This window comes from Parambassis ranga, chromosome 9 (genome assembly GCF_900634625.1).
Source record: "Parambassis ranga chromosome 9, fParRan2.1, whole genome shotgun sequence".
NCBI classification, from domain to species: domain Eukaryota; kingdom Metazoa; phylum Chordata; class Actinopteri; family Ambassidae; genus Parambassis; species Parambassis ranga.
The window spans coordinates 14,346,950-14,363,417 of NC_041030.1; the positions used below are offsets into that span (position 1 = coordinate 14,346,950).

The 16,468-nt window shown below is 43.6% G+C and overlaps 1 protein-coding gene across 1 annotated transcript in view; it reads left to right on the plus strand.

Annotated features, from left to right (window-relative positions):
* The first annotated feature begins 1,919 nt into the window (after window positions 1-1,919).
* The window catches only part of ank1a (ankyrin 1, erythrocytic a), a 32,671-nt gene continuing 18,122 nt past the window's right edge, over window positions 1,920-16,468 (plus strand). Inside the window, exons 1-23 of the mRNA XM_028414982.1 lie at window positions 1,920-2,067; window positions 7,760-7,861; window positions 9,958-10,056; window positions 10,242-10,340; window positions 10,600-10,698; window positions 10,887-11,072; window positions 11,170-11,268; window positions 11,360-11,458; window positions 11,569-11,667; window positions 11,823-12,020; window positions 12,104-12,202; window positions 12,291-12,389; window positions 12,484-12,582; window positions 12,683-12,880; window positions 12,973-13,071; window positions 13,152-13,250; window positions 13,326-13,523; window positions 13,640-13,738; window positions 14,111-14,209; window positions 14,366-14,464; window positions 14,556-14,648; window positions 14,749-14,821; window positions 14,943-14,963. Of these exons, the coding sequence (XP_028270783.1) occupies window positions 2,041-2,067; window positions 7,760-7,861; window positions 9,958-10,056; window positions 10,242-10,340; window positions 10,600-10,698; window positions 10,887-11,072; window positions 11,170-11,268; window positions 11,360-11,458; window positions 11,569-11,667; window positions 11,823-12,020; window positions 12,104-12,202; window positions 12,291-12,389; window positions 12,484-12,582; window positions 12,683-12,880; window positions 12,973-13,071; window positions 13,152-13,250; window positions 13,326-13,523; window positions 13,640-13,738; window positions 14,111-14,209; window positions 14,366-14,464; window positions 14,556-14,648; window positions 14,749-14,821; window positions 14,943-14,963 (2,482 nt within the window). The 5' untranslated portion in view covers window positions 1,920-2,040. The remainder of the gene's footprint in view (window positions 2,068-7,759; window positions 7,862-9,957; window positions 10,057-10,241; window positions 10,341-10,599; window positions 10,699-10,886; window positions 11,073-11,169; window positions 11,269-11,359; window positions 11,459-11,568; window positions 11,668-11,822; window positions 12,021-12,103; window positions 12,203-12,290; window positions 12,390-12,483; window positions 12,583-12,682; window positions 12,881-12,972; window positions 13,072-13,151; window positions 13,251-13,325; window positions 13,524-13,639; window positions 13,739-14,110; window positions 14,210-14,365; window positions 14,465-14,555; window positions 14,649-14,748; window positions 14,822-14,942; window positions 14,964-16,468) is intronic.

Here is a 16,468-nt window from a genome sequence, read left to right on the forward strand (position 1 = left end):
GTGCAACAGCTTAGATATGGTGAGATTGATGAGTGATGTGTGTCTGTGCCACTCCCACGGCCATTTATATGTGATCCTTAAACCCTATGTGTTTTATCTGAGCGATGTAAGTCATTATGTGAGTGCAGGGGCCAGACAAGGGCAGAGTGGGTGACAGGTTTAGGAAGGACAGCTGACAGACTACCAGTGTTTATGTTGATTTCTCCCCCATTTGTTCAGCTCTGTTCTGAGGCATCAGGACACGGGCAATAAAGCACCATGAGCAGCACACTTGGACTGCTGCAACCCTTTATCCTGTCAACAAGTGGAGCTTGACTCAGGGTGCAAAGGCCACATCTGTCTCCAACTTAAATCAGCCCTGCTACAAAACAGGAGTGTGGCTGAAGCCTCATAATGACCTGATCACAATAGGCCTGCCTCTTTAAGAAATGCAACTTTGTACCCAGGTGCAGAGTTACATCCTGGATGCTCATGCTAGTTTTATCCCATTCCACAACAACCCTGTGTGTTACAGTATGACGCCAAGGTTTGCCTGACAGTGTCAGACAGTGCAGGAGTAAGAGCGTCCTCCAAGAAGAATCAATGCAAAAACGTAGACCTGTTCCTTAAAACATCATGTCTCAAGTGTGTGTTGTGTCAAGTCTCAGTGTGTATTGGTTGTGCATTCTGAGTGTTAAAGCTCAAACATCCAAGTTGAGTAACAGTGAGATGATAATACTTGTCTAATGTACTTTGAGACCTTAAGAAGGTATTATCTATAAGGACGTGATATTCATTCCTTTCCTGAGCTGAGGTACTCTCTTGAACCCGGGGAACAGTTATGTCAGAACTGGAGTCTCTTTTCTTGAAGGACCACAGGATAATTTGTCATGTCTTCATGGACATTAGTATCTGTAGTCCCCTGCCCCAAATTCCTTTTCTGTGGAGCTCTCATCACTGTCTAAACTCAATGCCGTGGACAGGACAGACGTCCCACGTGATGTTTTTTGCCCAGGTCACGGTCCAGTGGTACTAAGTAGTGTATAGCCTCCTTTCTGCTTTGCCCCCTCCTTCCCCTCTCCTACTAGCATTTATCTCTCTGCATGGTTTTGGCAGCGATGTGCTTTTCCCAGCATTTAGCCAGGAGAGGGAGAGAGGAGGGGAGAGGTAGAGAAAAGGAGGCCTTTTCAAGCGAGGAATGACGGACGCTTTATTAAAAGAGGCAGGGCCTTTTGAGAGACTGGCCCCTCCGTGCTCCCCCTTCCCTCCATTCCACCCCTCCCACCCCATGTGTCTGGCCCCATTGTCACTGGGCGGTGGCAGCAACCCCCCCACCCACCTCTTCTCTAGGCGCTTTGTCACTGTAAGTCACCTCACAGACTGAAACAGACCCGCTCTGAAATAACACACCCATTCGCCACAGTAACTCTCTGCTATTCTGGTATTGCCTGGTCCGTGAAAAAAAATGATTGTCTGGCTGTCAGAAAACATACAGGAGACACCGAGATGGGCGTGACGTGTGGTGAAGAAGGGACAGGAGAAAGGAGGGATAAAGTTGGAGTGACACAGGGTGTTGGGGTGCAACAAATGCGAAAGCTGGAGAGGATGGATGAGGTGGACAGCAGAACGCAGAGAGTGATGGAAAATAATAGACGAAATAGGAAAAAGCTGATGAAGAAGAAAATAAGCAAAATGAAAGTGGTATAAGTAGCAAAGGTGGTTCCAGGATGGAGGTGGTAAACTCACAGGCAGAGCATGGGGTACCTATTTGTCTTCGGCTGCATGTGAAATGTGCGTCTTTAGATACAGGCAGCATTCCTCCAGAGATAAATCCCCGGGCCCCCCACCCCCCCTCCTAACCCTCCTCAGTCTCTCCACCCACCATGCTTACTCAAGTGTGCGCGTCTGGGCGTGTGTGTGTGTGTGTGTGTGTTCGTGTTTACGTTGGACAGGGGTCTGCATGCCCTGTACCGAAGCACTTGCAGGGGGCAACAGAAAAGACAGCTGTGTGTTTGAGAGAAACAGAAAACATACGAAAGAGAGAGTGGAGGGCCAACAGGCATGCCAGTCAGGACCGTCACTTTTGGAGTGAGTACCACAAACTCTGCTGTTCTCCATCTCACCTCACTTCTTACTGCACTCTGACTGCCTCTCTGCTCCTGTCACATTTCTGCTTTCTCTTATTATAACGCTGTGTTTTTCTTTTCATATTTGTTTTGTTTTTCTACAAAAATTCTTTGTCATAGATAATGCACCTGCTAATGCTGTGCACATTACCATCAGACAGTCATAGGCTGCTTCTTTTTTTCTCATTTTGCTCCTGGTTTTAATTTGTTCATATGTATTTTTTTTCTCTACCACATCAATATGGATGTATTGGTGTGCATTTTGTTTCGAGCTCTTTTTATTCACTACACGCCTCTCTGCTCTCTGTTTGTTAAGTTCATTCGTGTTCTCCATCTATTCTCACTGTTTTGGAGACTTGTCGGTGCTTCTATCTGTTTTTTGCAGTGGCAAAAAGGAGAAAGTAAGCTGTAAACACAATGAGAAATCATCATTTAGATTAATTAGAGGTTGAGGGGTGTTTAAAGTCTGTTTTGATCAGACTCCTATGACAGAGCCCCACCATAGCAACATGGGAGTGAGCCTGGTTGCTTGGGAGTATCTTTGAGAGTTGTGATGCATGTGCAACCAAGATTAGTGTGTGTGCGTATGTGTGTGTGGGTGTGTATCGTGATGTGTTTTACACCGTAATCTTGTTTTTGACTTCATTTGTTGCTCTGTTTGATGTTCAGATTGAATGATGTCGGCCAGGATTAGCTGTGGTAAGTAAACTGGGGGTCAGTAAACCTGATTAGTGGGTCAGTTAATGAGACGCTTTAAAGACTATGAACTTCTTAATGTACTGAGCCAGCACAGGTAATAGGAACACACATTCACAGGGCTCTGGAGTAGCTGTTTTGTGTCTGTCTGAGTTTACCTGAGGGTGATAGAAGAGGCGTTTGTCAGCTTTTACTGTAGATGATGCAACTGATGGAAATGGGCCTGTTTATCTGGCTGGGAATGAACTACAGTCATTTTGAAAACTGTGTCAGTAGATTTTATTCATCACAGAATCCTCAATGGGCTCCTTACAGCTGTAGCTGGCTGCGATAGGTGACCAATTGTCATTTTAAACAGGCTTTTATTATGAAGAGTAATAACAAAGAGTAAACTAAACTACAGATTGCATTATTGGTTATTACTACTGTTTAATTTATAACAAAAATGTATTTAATAAACATATGTGTTATTATAGGTGAGGTCTGAAATAAGAAATAATGCTGTCAAATAAAAGTAGTGGACTAAATATAACATATTTCAGTGAAAAGAATGTACTCTCGGTATGTTCGATCTATAATCTAAAGATTTTATATCAGTCTAGTACCAGGGATGATCTCATGTCCTGCCAGATGGTTATATTCTATATTATCACAGTGCAGTAAAGCTTAGGATGTTTACCATATCTTGGTCCTATCTTCCATAGGTTCCAAACCCTATCTTCACCCCTATGGCTTTCACCCTCTTTGTCACCCCCACAAAAGATCACAATAACCATGACAATAATAACCATGACAATCTCATCTACAAGCGCAGAAGCTGCAGCCGGGGCAAATATAAAGAGACAATCAATGAGTGGGGACAAACATTGGGCTTACAGAGTAGGAGGGGGTGCTGGGAGTGTGAGAAAGTAAATAGTGAAAATGGGACGATACGCTTCGCCACAGACAGGGAATAGAAACTAACAGACAGGCAGATTTACATGCAGACAGACAGTGTTGAGTTGGAGAATGTAACAGCTTCATCCCAGTGCCCTGCTCACTCACTTCCTGTAAATTTGTCCAGGCTGAGCATTCCCACGGGTCTCAGTCTGGCTACACTTACTACATCACATCTCTGTAGCTGGAAACGGCCTGCTGCCCGCTCAACCTCTTTAAGCAGCCAGGGAGATGAAGGCAGAGATGGAGAGCAGAGGAAAAAAGGGACAGAGAAAGAAAAATCAATTTCTAGAACAAATGCAAGTCAGCAGAAAAGGGTGATGAAATGGCTGTTTAAGCACTCTGCAGGAATTTCCATATGCTCAGTGTTCCCCTAAAATGTACAGAAACTCTCCCGTCACAATGTTAGTTTAAATACATCCACATATTGAATTTAGTGAGGTAAAAATAGGAGGTTTTGGTGTGTTTGCACAATTTACGTTGTTTAAAGTTCAGGGAATTGTTGCAAGTGAAGCAGTACTTGTGACATGCTGAACATACATAGGCACCTTATTTTCACCTTTCTGCTGGGTGCACAAATAGCTGTGCTGGCACTTAAAATATTTATGATTTGCACCTGGTGCTGGGTCTGCAAATTCATGTTGTGTGTTTTAGTGCGTCTGTGTGTCTGTGTGTGTTTGTGAAAGAAACAGTGGAGTAGAGGGACTGTGTCTCTTGATTGTGAAATTTTATGTTAATTTTAAAATAAAATGCAGATTTTCTGAAGCAGATAATAGTTCAATATGCAAGAACGATCTTTGGCAGAGAGATGTTTCTATTGACATTCAGTGGAGGATGGAGTCTAGGATTTGTCTCTCATTTGCATTGGCAGAATGTTCCTGATCCAACTAACCCCTCCTGAGATGAATTGGAGGAGTCAAATGATAATTAGAGGCATTAAAGTGAAACATATTTTCCATTTTTCGGACTAAAATCTGACTTGTCCACAGGCCCACATAAGTGCGCATTTAAAGGTGTAACACATAAAGAGATGGGACTTAAACTTAAACTTGCTGCCAGTGGGAAGCATGAAGACAACATCAGAATCACCTGATTGATTGATACAACTTAAGTGATAATATAAGCAGTTAAAAGCTTCCTGTGGAGGTGCTATTACTGGCATACTCATTGGATTAAGACACAAATAACTGAAGGAAGTTGCTGTGATTACAACAGCAGCACTACAGCTGATCTTGTTCCAGTGCAGTGTTTGAGTCAGTGAGTCTGCTTTATACCCTCCACTGTCTCACTGTTCCCATTCATGCCTCTCATTGTCACACACACAAACATATTCAGTTTGGCTCCATTCACCTCAGACACACACGGCTGAGATCAAATCATCGTTGTGAAAATGACTATTTTGATTCAATCCTCCCTGAATAATGGTCTCTGCACATGCTGATGTCTATACACACATACGTAGTCATTGAGTTTTTGAACACTGCAGTCCACCGGCAAGGCGGTGATGTCATCCTGTCTGCTGCAGCACCAGCAGAGGAGGCAAGCGAAGGAGGAAAGACAGACATGTAAGAAGCAGAAGGGAAAGAAAGCAACAGGAAGAAAAACACAGATAACGACAAGGAGAGAAGTGGGTTTTCCATGAGGAGAAAGCAGAATACATTTACTTTGTAATTTTGAACACTATAATGAGAAGCCTTGCCTTACTGCCTGCAGACAAGTGTATGCACACGACACTTGTGTGTTGATACTGCTATCCGCGCAGCTTGTGAGCAGGTTATTGTCTGCTTCTTTTGCTCCAAAACGATATGATTAATGTGCCTGCTCAGCCCGGGAGCCTAAGACTTGTCCACTCTCTTTGGGAATAATCAGGGAGGCACTCATTCATCTAAATCATATCAGAGTCCAACAACATGTAGCAGAGGAATTACCAGTTTTAGGCTGTGTGTGTGCTTGATGTATGAACACTGTACCTGTTTATGTCTGAGTTAGGGGATGGGTGTGGTGTCCACTGCATCCTTATCTCAGCACAGCACACACTCACTTCTTGACGCAAAGCAGATAATCACAGAAGCACGCAAACACATACACACAGACACAGATATGGAATTTCATGAGGGAAGCCTCAAGCTGCAGAGACAGAATTGCATCTACGTTTTGTTTGCTGGGATTCTTTAGTTTGAACATCTGATGTCTTGTAAACTTGAGTGAATGGCTGTAGAGAGATCCTCAGCAGGCGTCACCACGGTGTTACCATGCTACCATTTACTGTGAAACCATGTATATTGTGTTAGGTTGTGTGTCTGTACATCAGCTGTATTTGCGCCTGCTTGGATGAAAGGATTGTTCCTGTGTCACCATGGCATGAGTCTGCAAACCTCTGCTACCCAACAAAAAGTAACATGATCAATAACACTTCAAATATGTTTAAAAAAAGATGCTACAAATCAGTGCAGTTTCAATGTGGTGTGTTCCTGTATGCTGATTCTTGTGACAGGTGTGTGTTTGTGTGCACTGGGGTCAGTTTGTTGGTCTGCAGCTGTCCATGAAGAGTGAAGGTTTGAGTGTTAAGAGAATGTGGATGAAAAAGTAAGCTGGTAGGAAGAAGAAGAACATGGCTCAACAAGACTGCTTGGCAACTGTGAGTACTGATTCTGAGCAGACCAATCAAGGAACTACTCAACCCGGTTAATGTGTTTATAGCTTGTTTGCCTTTAATGTTTACTGTAATTGTATTCCTTTTGTGTGGGAATGTCTGATTAGTGTTCCCCCTGTCAGCGTGTGTGTGTGTCAGTGTGACTCAGAGGCTTCACGTTATCCCTCTTAAACAAAAACAATGACTCAGAAGCAAATGGCTCTGCATGAGTCAGTACAGTCAAAAGCAGGATTTATTACCTTACACACAAGATGCTGCATAGTGTGTAAGGATCATCTGATAAGTGGAAGCTTGTATTCATTTCATCTACTCGATAAGAAAAATGTCACTGTCAGATGTTGTTATGCTGCTGAAATCAGCTGGAACTTTTCCTTTTAAAGTTGTTTCTCTGCCATTGCTGTGTGCACCCCCCCTTTAAGTGACCTCTCTCTTTGCACTGGAGTCATGCTGAGGGTGTGTTGTGTCATTTGTTGCTATGCCTCTACTTCAGGCATGTGGATCCTTTCTCTGTTTTATCCACGAGGGCCGACAACACCGCTGTCACAACAATAGTCAATGCAGCTCAAGTGGAGGAAAAGCTTCTGTAGTTTGTGTGTTTCAATTCAGGGTTTGTGCAGGAGAAAACATACAATGAAGTGTTGTGTATTTTCCTGTTAAGATGTCTGGTCAGATGGGGAGATGTAAGGAGGGGATGGGCACCACGAGAGAGGAGATTATGTAAATGAAATGAAAAGGTGCAGGGTTTGCCGCAGTCGAGTTTCTCCCCGTGGTTCTCCCCTCTGTCGCTCCTGCTCCTGTTTCTCCTCCTCTCCTCTCCCTCGCACTCCCCTTGTGCCGCATGAGTGATCCTGTTTCAGCAGAACCCCTGCCTGCCTGGGAGAGGCACGAAGCCCTCAGACACAAACAAAGCACAGACAAAAACCCTCGACGTGCCATGTGCTGGCCCGTGAGCCAGGGCTCCCTCAAAGCCTCTTTCTGTCTCTGCTTCCTCTTTTTACCTCCATCTCTCTCTCTTTTATTTGCACACATAAATTCTTGCTCGATTATCAAACTTGCCGTAACCAGTGAATAGCAGATTTTATTCCACTTATGCAACCACCACACCCTCCATCACCCAAATTTAGGGTGCAGAAGCAGATTTTCTAACTGCACTATCCAAAAAATACTAAGGGAGGAGTGAAATGAGAGGAAAACAGATGGACACGCTGACGTCCTTCAATCGTTTTCTGACTTTAAAATGCCCTTTTTAACCAAACTATATCTTCTTCTCCATTTCCCTCTCTATTCCTCCACTTTATGTGTCTCTCACTTTCCTCTTATACCCCTTTACCCCTCTTCTCTTTTCCCATTCTCTCTCTTCCACTTGCAGGCGGATGCTGGCAACAGTTTTCTCCGAGCAGCCCGTTCTGGCAACTTGGACAAGGCTTTGGAACATATCAAAAATGGCATTGACATAAATACAGCCAATCAGGTGAGAGAGCACATTCCCTAGACCTAATCAGGCAAGATAGTTGTTATTTGTACTCTACACTTTTTCCTAGCTTTGTCTTCACGTTAGGTAACTTTGGTGAAATGCAAAGCCAATCTTATAAATGCAGTGCATTCTGACAGTGCACAACAGGAATACAAACAGAAACATCAGAGTATTTATGAGTGTTTATGTGCCCCGTTGAATCCTGCCAGAATTTTAGTATTCTGTCTCCCCCCTGCTTTCTAACTGATTAAATTTCAGACAGTCGGTGGACCGCTCATTCTGTTCTCATTCAGAAAACAAATAACTGCACTATGTGAATGGAAAAGGCAGAACGATTTAGCTAAACCCACTTATAAGCAGAGAGAAGACTGATTGGTCTTGATCAGATCTGACCTGCAGAATTTATACAGTATAGCTACATCACTTGTAGAGGGTTTATTATGATCATCGTGTTGTATTTTTTCTGTATATGCTTCAGTATGCATGATATCTGATTTGAGCCTGATGCACTGTACCGTACGTGCATGCTCTGTTAGACTGTTAATCAATGGCTGAAGGTGACAGGTAGACCTTACCGGATCTCCAGAGAAGGTAATTAATGAAGCCAGGGCTTTTCTCCATCCTGCCTCCTTTACTCTGGCAGTTGTTCCTACAGTGTCCAGGACGAGGCAGCGTTTGCAGGTTAGGACCACTGCCCTCAGGCTACTGAAACTTGGCCAAAAACCTGTATGTGTGCGCAAGAGATTCCTCTGGCTCATTAATCTAACTTAGTCATGGTTTGCCTTCCTTTCACGTATGCTGTCCTCAACATTTTGTAATTATTGCTGGTAATGCTTCAGTTAGGGTTTCTGTGAGGCCTATTCACAAGTTACAATAACAGAGCCCACACAATGACACATTTATTTGTGTGTACTGAAACTGTTGTTAAAAGGGCCATTACTGGCAAACTCCTTCACAACGATGAAGGGGGACACCTCATGGGTCAGACATATAATTACATGCAGAAAACAGTCTGATATAAAATACATTTGCTGAAGAAAGCAGTACACTTTCATTCCATTGTGTTGTTGGTTTTCATCATAAAATTGGTGTATTAAAGGTGAGGTGATAATCTACAACTAGGAAACTAGGTTTTATGGAGTCCGAACTATATATGTTCTATTGATTTTACTTTTTTGCTACAACCCAATGGTTAGTTAAAGTTAAGGATTCTATTCTACACACTCCACACTCTTACACTTATAAATAACATTACTGTTTGCAAATTGATGCAGAGTTGCTAAAGTTGTAGATTGTCACTTGCTGTTCAGAGTACTGCTGTCTGTTGACAGTTGTGTATGTTGTGAGTTTAGCCATGTGGAGTCTGACTGTGGCAGCTGTTTTCTGTTTCCTTGTTTGAGTGGATTTCTCTGCCATGGCTCGCTCACCAACATGCTGCCTCACTCCTGCCCTCCTTTACTGTGTTGTCTCTCCTCTTCTATCCCTCTCAGTCGAACAGCTGCCCCGCTCCCTTCTCTCTCTTCCTGTTTGTTTACAGTTTTCTAACTTTTTTTATTCTTTGCTCTTTCCTCCTACTTCGCCTCCCTCTCCGTCTCCTTCTCCTTCTCTCCTGTGTCCACAGTAGAGTGATGGTGTGCTGTGGTCTCTCCACTCAGAGGAATAATATCAGTGGTGTGGGAAAGGTCCAACCTCACATGTCCTGTGCGGCTGAAGGAAGGCTGTGTGAGGTCAGACCTATCCCACACGGCTTGTATTCTTCCCAACCACGAGACCCGCGGCCTGCCATCTCCCTCCCGTCCTCCTTCTCCTCCTCCTCCTTTCATCATCATTAATCGAATGACAAATTTCATCCCTGTAGATGTTGTTTTTGCTAATGACCACTCTGATTCTGAGCATGCATGGCGTCCAATGTAAGTATTTTTGCCTGCTGTGGTTTGTGGGTGCTTCACTCACTGCGATAACAAACCAGTTGTGTCAGTTGGCATGGCCTTCACATGTTTGTGTGTAAAATATAATTCATGTGAAGTTGAAATGAGAGGAACAGTGTGTGTAGGACCCCCCCAGTATGAGGTCTGCTCTCCTCTCTCACTCAGAATGGGCTCAATGGGCTGCATCTGGCCTCGAAAGAAGGCCACGTTAAAATGGTGCTGGAGCTACTCCACAATGGAATTGTACTGGAGACCACCACAAAGGTAAAGAACCCCAGAGATATGTATTGTGCAGTGGATGTATGCTTTTTTGCTAAAATGACTTCTAAATGACCTCCAGCCCTGGCTTTTACATGCTCAATGTCACATTTTTAATATGCATGTTTCATCTACACAGCCAGTGTTCATTATTTTTGTGTGCTTATGTTCTTGTGTATCTGTGTTAACAGAAAGGGAACACAGCCCTGCACATCGCAGCCCTGGCAGGGCAGGAGCAGGTGGTCACAGAGCTGGTTAACTATGGGGCCAATGTCAACGCTCAGTCCCAGGTGAGACTCCGAGAGCTGCTCTCACTGCTGTGATCACAGGACACACTGACTTCAGTACTTACTATGTGCAACCACTGTATAAATGACTGCAAATCCATCAGTTAACATGTGTCTTTGTTCCAATATTTCTGTGTGTTGATGTTTCCTCTTTGTGTACATTCTTGTGTGTGCATCTGTGACTGTCTTCTTGTTCCTGTGTTTCCTCTGCTTCTGCTTTGTGTGTGTGTGTGCGCGTCTGTTGTGTGTGTTTCTGAGACAGAAGGGTTTCACTCCACTCTACATGGCTGCACAAGAAAACCATCTAGAGGTTGTGAAGTTTCTTCTGGAGAACGGAGCCAATCAGAGCATTCCAACCGAGGTACCAAAGAGAGAGACGTTTTTTGAAGAGTAATCTCCCAGACTCCTAAATCCTATCCCTGCTGATCCACTCGCTGTGTTTCCATTCTGTTTTGTTCCCATAAGCCCTCTCTCCTTAGATCGCTCTTACTTTCTCTCTGTGTGAGTCAGCCCTCTCCCCTCTAACTCTTTCTCTTTGGTGTGCTGCAGGATGGATTCACTCCACTCGCCGTGGCTCTTCAGCAGGGTCATGAAAATGTTGTAGCCCTACTCATCAACTACGGCACTAAAGGAAAGGTCCGCCTCCCCGCGCTACACATAGCTGCACGCAACGACGACACACGCACAGCCGCGGTGCTTTTGCAGAACGACCCCAATCCTGATGTTCTCAGCAAGGTGTGTTTGTGCATGTGGTGGACATCTGTGTTTGGTGTCTATGTGTTTCTAAAATAAAAGATAATGAGATGGTACTCATGCTTGTTTGTCCTTGCAGACTGGATTCACACCCCTCCACATTGCTGCACACTATGAAAACTTGAACGTAGCTCAGCTGCTGCTCAACAGAGGAGCCAATGTCAACTTCACCCCAAAGGTAGAGAACTAATGACAATGGTCAGCCACTGTGCCTTGTTTTCTGATGTCTTTGTGTTTGTCTAAGCTTGTGTTTGTGTGTGTGTCTGCAGAACGGCATCACTCCACTGCACATTGCATCCAGGCGGGGGAACGTGATCATGGTCCGACTCCTGCTGGACAGAGGGGCGCAGATTGATGCCAAAACCAAGGTGCAACAGACAACCATCCTACTGTTTGCAAAGCTCTTTCATTCATTGACTGTGTTTGTTTCTAATTTAATGAGTCATTAACTGAATCTCTAACAATGGTCTCCCTCCAGGACGAGTTGACTCCTCTGCACTGCGCAGCCAGAAATGGTCATGTTAGGATTATAGAGATCTTGCTAGACCATGGAGCACCCATCCAGGCAAAGACCAAGGTAAGGATAATTCAACACTCTCATTTAAACAAAAGCTGAACACCTAATATAGTTTAAATGTAAGTGATCCATCACACATATCACATGCTGCTGCAACAGGTGCCTTCTCATTTTTAAGAAATAAGAGTCAGCACTTTATTTTCTATTTTTTTCAGAATGGCCTGTCTCCAATCCACATGGCTGCACAAGGGGACCACATGGACTGCGTCAAGCAACTTCTGCAGTACAATGCAGAGATTGACGACATCACACTGGACCACCTCACCCCTCTGCACGTGGCAGCACACTGTGGCCACCATCGCATGGCCAAAGTCTTGTTAGACAAAGGGGCCAAACCCAACTCTCGGGCTCTGGTTAGTAATAAACTGAATACACACAGTTCGTTCATCAAAGTTACTCATTGCTTTTGTACTGACTGTTGCTTTGTTTTCTACAGAATGGCTTCACTCCTCTGCATATTGCTTGTAAAAAGAACCACATGCGTGTGATGGATCTCCTGCTCAAACACTCAGCATCATTAGAGGCAGTGACTGAGGTAATCACTGGTTTAAAAAAGTGTTTAAAAGCAAATCAGTGAATGTGAAAATGTTTAATTGTTCCCATTCTACACTTATTTTCAACAGTCTGGCCTGACCCCTTTGCATGTGGCATCATTTATGGGTCATCTTAACATTGTGAAGATCCTGTTGCAAAAAGGAGCTTCTCCGAGCGCCTCCAATGTGGTGAGCATTCAGCTGAAGTTTAAATAGGTCACATTATCAGCCTTATATGTGCTTTAACATTGTTTCATCTGACTTCAAATTTTGTTTTGAACAGAAAGTGGAGACTCCTCTCCATATGGCATCTCGGGCAGGGCACTATGAGGTGGCAGAGTTTTTACTGCAGAACGCAGCACCAGTGGATGCCAAGGCAAAGGTGAGAAAGGTTGCATGCATTAAATTTACTCCTGGCTGAAGCAGACAAAGCTTAGTATCCACATGCTAATAGTTGTCTTAAACTTGTCTGCCCCATCCAGGATGACCAAAAACCTCTGCATTGTGCTGCTCGGATGGGCCACAAAGAGCTAGTGAAGCTTTTGCTGGAGCACAAAGCCAACCCAAACTCCACCACCACAGCAGGACACACACCTCTGCACATCGCTGCCAGAGAAGGTCATGTACAAACCGTACGTATCCTCCTGGACATGGAAGCACAGCAGACCAAGATGACCAAGGTAAAGCCTGCCTGTTAATATTTTCATTGGGAGCATTTGGCTGGTAGCCGCAGACTAATACTGCATCCACATCCCTGCTGGTGCCTCTGCAGAAAGGCTTCACTCCACTGCATGTGGCCTCCAAGTATGGAAAGGTGGATGTAGCCGAGCTACTGTTGGAGAGAGGGGCCAATCCAAATGCTGCTGGGAAGGTAAAATAAAATCGACTATCTGAAAGTGGATTTTGTTTGATCAACTATAGTCTGATGGCCTTTTGTTCCCATTGTTACAGAATGGTCTGACTCCACTGCATGTTGCCGTGCATCATAACAACCTGGATGTAGTTAACTTACTTGTCAGCAAGGGAGGGTCACCACACAGCGCAGCCAGGGTAAATAAAAACAGAAGTAATTCAAACTGAAATCTTTGTGTCATGGACTACACATTTCTTTTGTCTGTTTTCTAGAATGGCTACACTGCCCTTCACATAGCGTCCAAGCAGAACCAGGTGGAGGTGGCAAATAGCCTGCTGCAGTATGGAGCTTCAGCTAATGCTGAGTCACTGCAGGGAGTCACACCTCTCCACCTGGCCTCGCAGGAGGGGAGACCCGACATGGTCTCCCTGCTCATCTCCAAACAGGCCAACGTCAACCTTGGCAACAAGGCAAGAACAATTGATTAAAGGATGAAAGTGGCAGGATATTTATCTGGGTTAAGATACAATTAAGTGCAATTGAATTGTTTTGTGTTTACTGTTTATGTTTTGATTTTTGCATCTAGAGTGGATTAACTCCGCTCCACCTGGTGGCGCAGGAAGGGCATGTTGGCATCGCTGATATCTTGGTGAAGCAAGGGGCTTCAGTCTATGCTGCCACACGGGTAAGTCCTACAGGCCGAGAGAACGTCACCTTAAACTGTCAGGATTATCAAACATTATCAGTTTGTTTTGAAGTGCAGCAGATAGTGTCTAAGTGCTGCAGCATAAATAGTCTGTTGAGCTCACTCACCATCAACACGGGGCTGGCTCTTGAAGGTTTCACATGCCCTCATGTGTATGGTAAAATTGTATTACCATCCTCCTTTTGTTAATTCTTAAAACACTGTTTGAATATCAAGTTAACCTTGTGTGAATTTGACACTGAGCCTCATATACATAAGATCAAATCTACATAATGTATTCAAATTCCAGTAGAAGGCCATTAAAACCCTCAAGTTGTCTGACAGTGTTTCAAAGTTTGCCCTTTATTTCAGATGGGTTACACTCCTCTTCATGTGGCATGTCACTATGGCAACATCAAGATGGTAAAGTTTCTCCTGCAACAACAGGCCAATGTCAACAGCAAAACAAGGGTGAGTACCTGCCTGCTGCTGGTTGAGGAAAAAAAACAACAAAAATCAGTCATAGAGTTATAATGTTAGTAAATACCAGACTGTTTTTTATCTAACTGATAAGTCACTGTGAAAACTGTCAGAAAATTTGTAACAATGTAATTGCCTCTTTTGTAGCTTGGTTACACTCCTCTGCACCAGGCAGCCCAGCAGGGACACACAGACATTGTGACACTGCTGCTGAAGCATGGCGCTCAGCCCAATGAGACCACCACAGTAAGTGTCAATACGCCTTATCATCCTCATACTCATTTTTAAAGTTTGTTCTTTTGGAGCTCTGATAAATCTCCTGCTGTCATCCTCCCAGCATGGAACCTCAGCCCTGTCCATTGCTAAGAGGTTGGGCTACATCTCTGTGATTGACGTCCTGAAGCTGGTCACTGAGGAGACAGTTTCCATGGTGAGACGTTCATATGGAAATACTGCTGGAAAAGTTAAAGACCTTCTTTGTTGCTGCCATTTCTGTAACTGGTTCTCTTGTTTCCTTCTGTGCTCCACAGACAACAACAGAGAAACATCGCATGAGTTTCCCAGAAACTGTGGACGAGATACTGGACGTGTCTGAGGACGAAGGTACTGATTATTGTTAGAGGCATAAAAACACAAGGAAACAAAGTCTAACTGGTATTTTGGTTGCTCAGCTAAATATTCATTTTTCAACTCTTTTTTTTTTTTTACTTTTGCCTTTTTTTAGGAATTGCACAGCTAACATTAGGTATGAATGTCTCTTTCTTTGTTTGTGCGGCATTCATAGGTTGTTGTAAAACAGTGTGTGGCTCCATTTCAGGCTCACTCCATCTTTGTCTCCCTGCCTCTGTGTCTCTCACCCCTCTCTGTGGTGGCGTTCACTGTGATGGTAGCTTTGGTTTCTCATTGGCATGCGCCCATAGCACCCATGTCTGTAACCTGTATATGTTGTTTCAGTAACACCCTCATCGTCTAACTCTGCAGGTGTCTCTTATGTTGAATTGAATATTTAGCAAATCTTTGGTTAAAACTTCTCTGTGAGGTTTTACAGGTCATAGTGGAGCGATGTCTTTTTGAAGGAGCAGCTTTGTGTGTTGTGTCTGCTTTTAAATCTGCCTCCACTGTTTTGTCGATGTAGCACAATATTCTTGTGTTTGTGTCATGTGGATTGCGGTCGTTGATTTCAGGAATTGAGGGAAATCTTGGCTTAAAATGTTTAAATGGCTATTGGAAGACATTTTTTGCATTGGGACAGACAATTCTAAAGTTAATTACAGTTCAGTTAACTGATTCAACAAGCTGCTGTTTTTGGTGAAAAACTATCATTTTACATTTAAAGAGCCAGATGCTTCCCTCAAGATTTGATATAGTAACACCAAATAACGGCTTTGGTCCATTGTTATCTCTGTGTGCGTGAATAAGCAACTGTTTTCCACTTAAAGAGGCCATATTATGCTATATTTTTCCTTTATTACTATTTGTCAGCTTGTCCCCACATTACACCTTAGATTTTAGGTCAAAGGTCCTGTGGACACAAGCACCTCTGTGAAAGAACAATAACTTTTGTAACAGCTAGCGTGCTGGACCAGCTCTATAATGTTTCTTTATTATGGTCTCGCTCACATGAGTTTTGGATGTGTAGCCTTTTAGTTATGTGTTGTCATGCTCTTCAACACTTTTACAACCAGCTACCATCTTGACCCACAAAATTGCCTTTGAAGGTGAGAAACATCATGATTTTCCTCTTTCACACAGTCATTAAAGGTGCCATGTGGTGGATTCTTGTGCACAAAGCGAGTCAGCTGACCAATCTGAAGAGACAGGGCATTTTGGGAGGGATCTTAAAGACACAGAGGATGTTGCAACTATGAACAATATGAGAAAAATAATCAACATTATTGCATGTAAACCTATTCTAGGGGACCCCCTTAAATAAAATTATGAATTTGTAAATGAGCATAAAATGGCTGCTTTAAACATGATATATCAGTACACAGCTAGTTTCTGCTGCCCCCTTGTGGCAAAGAAATCCCTTATTGCAGGTTTAACTTTTAATGCCTGACGTTTACAACACAGCTGACAATAATGCCAGAGGATATGATGTCTTGATATTTTTAGTCCCCTGATAATTCAACCAACAGATTGTCAGTGGGGCTCTAAATATAGAAAGTAGCTGAGTTGCCGTCTTAAAGACACATCTCATATCCGGAACAGTAAAGTGATATTAGCAGATTATCTGATGCACACCCTTTA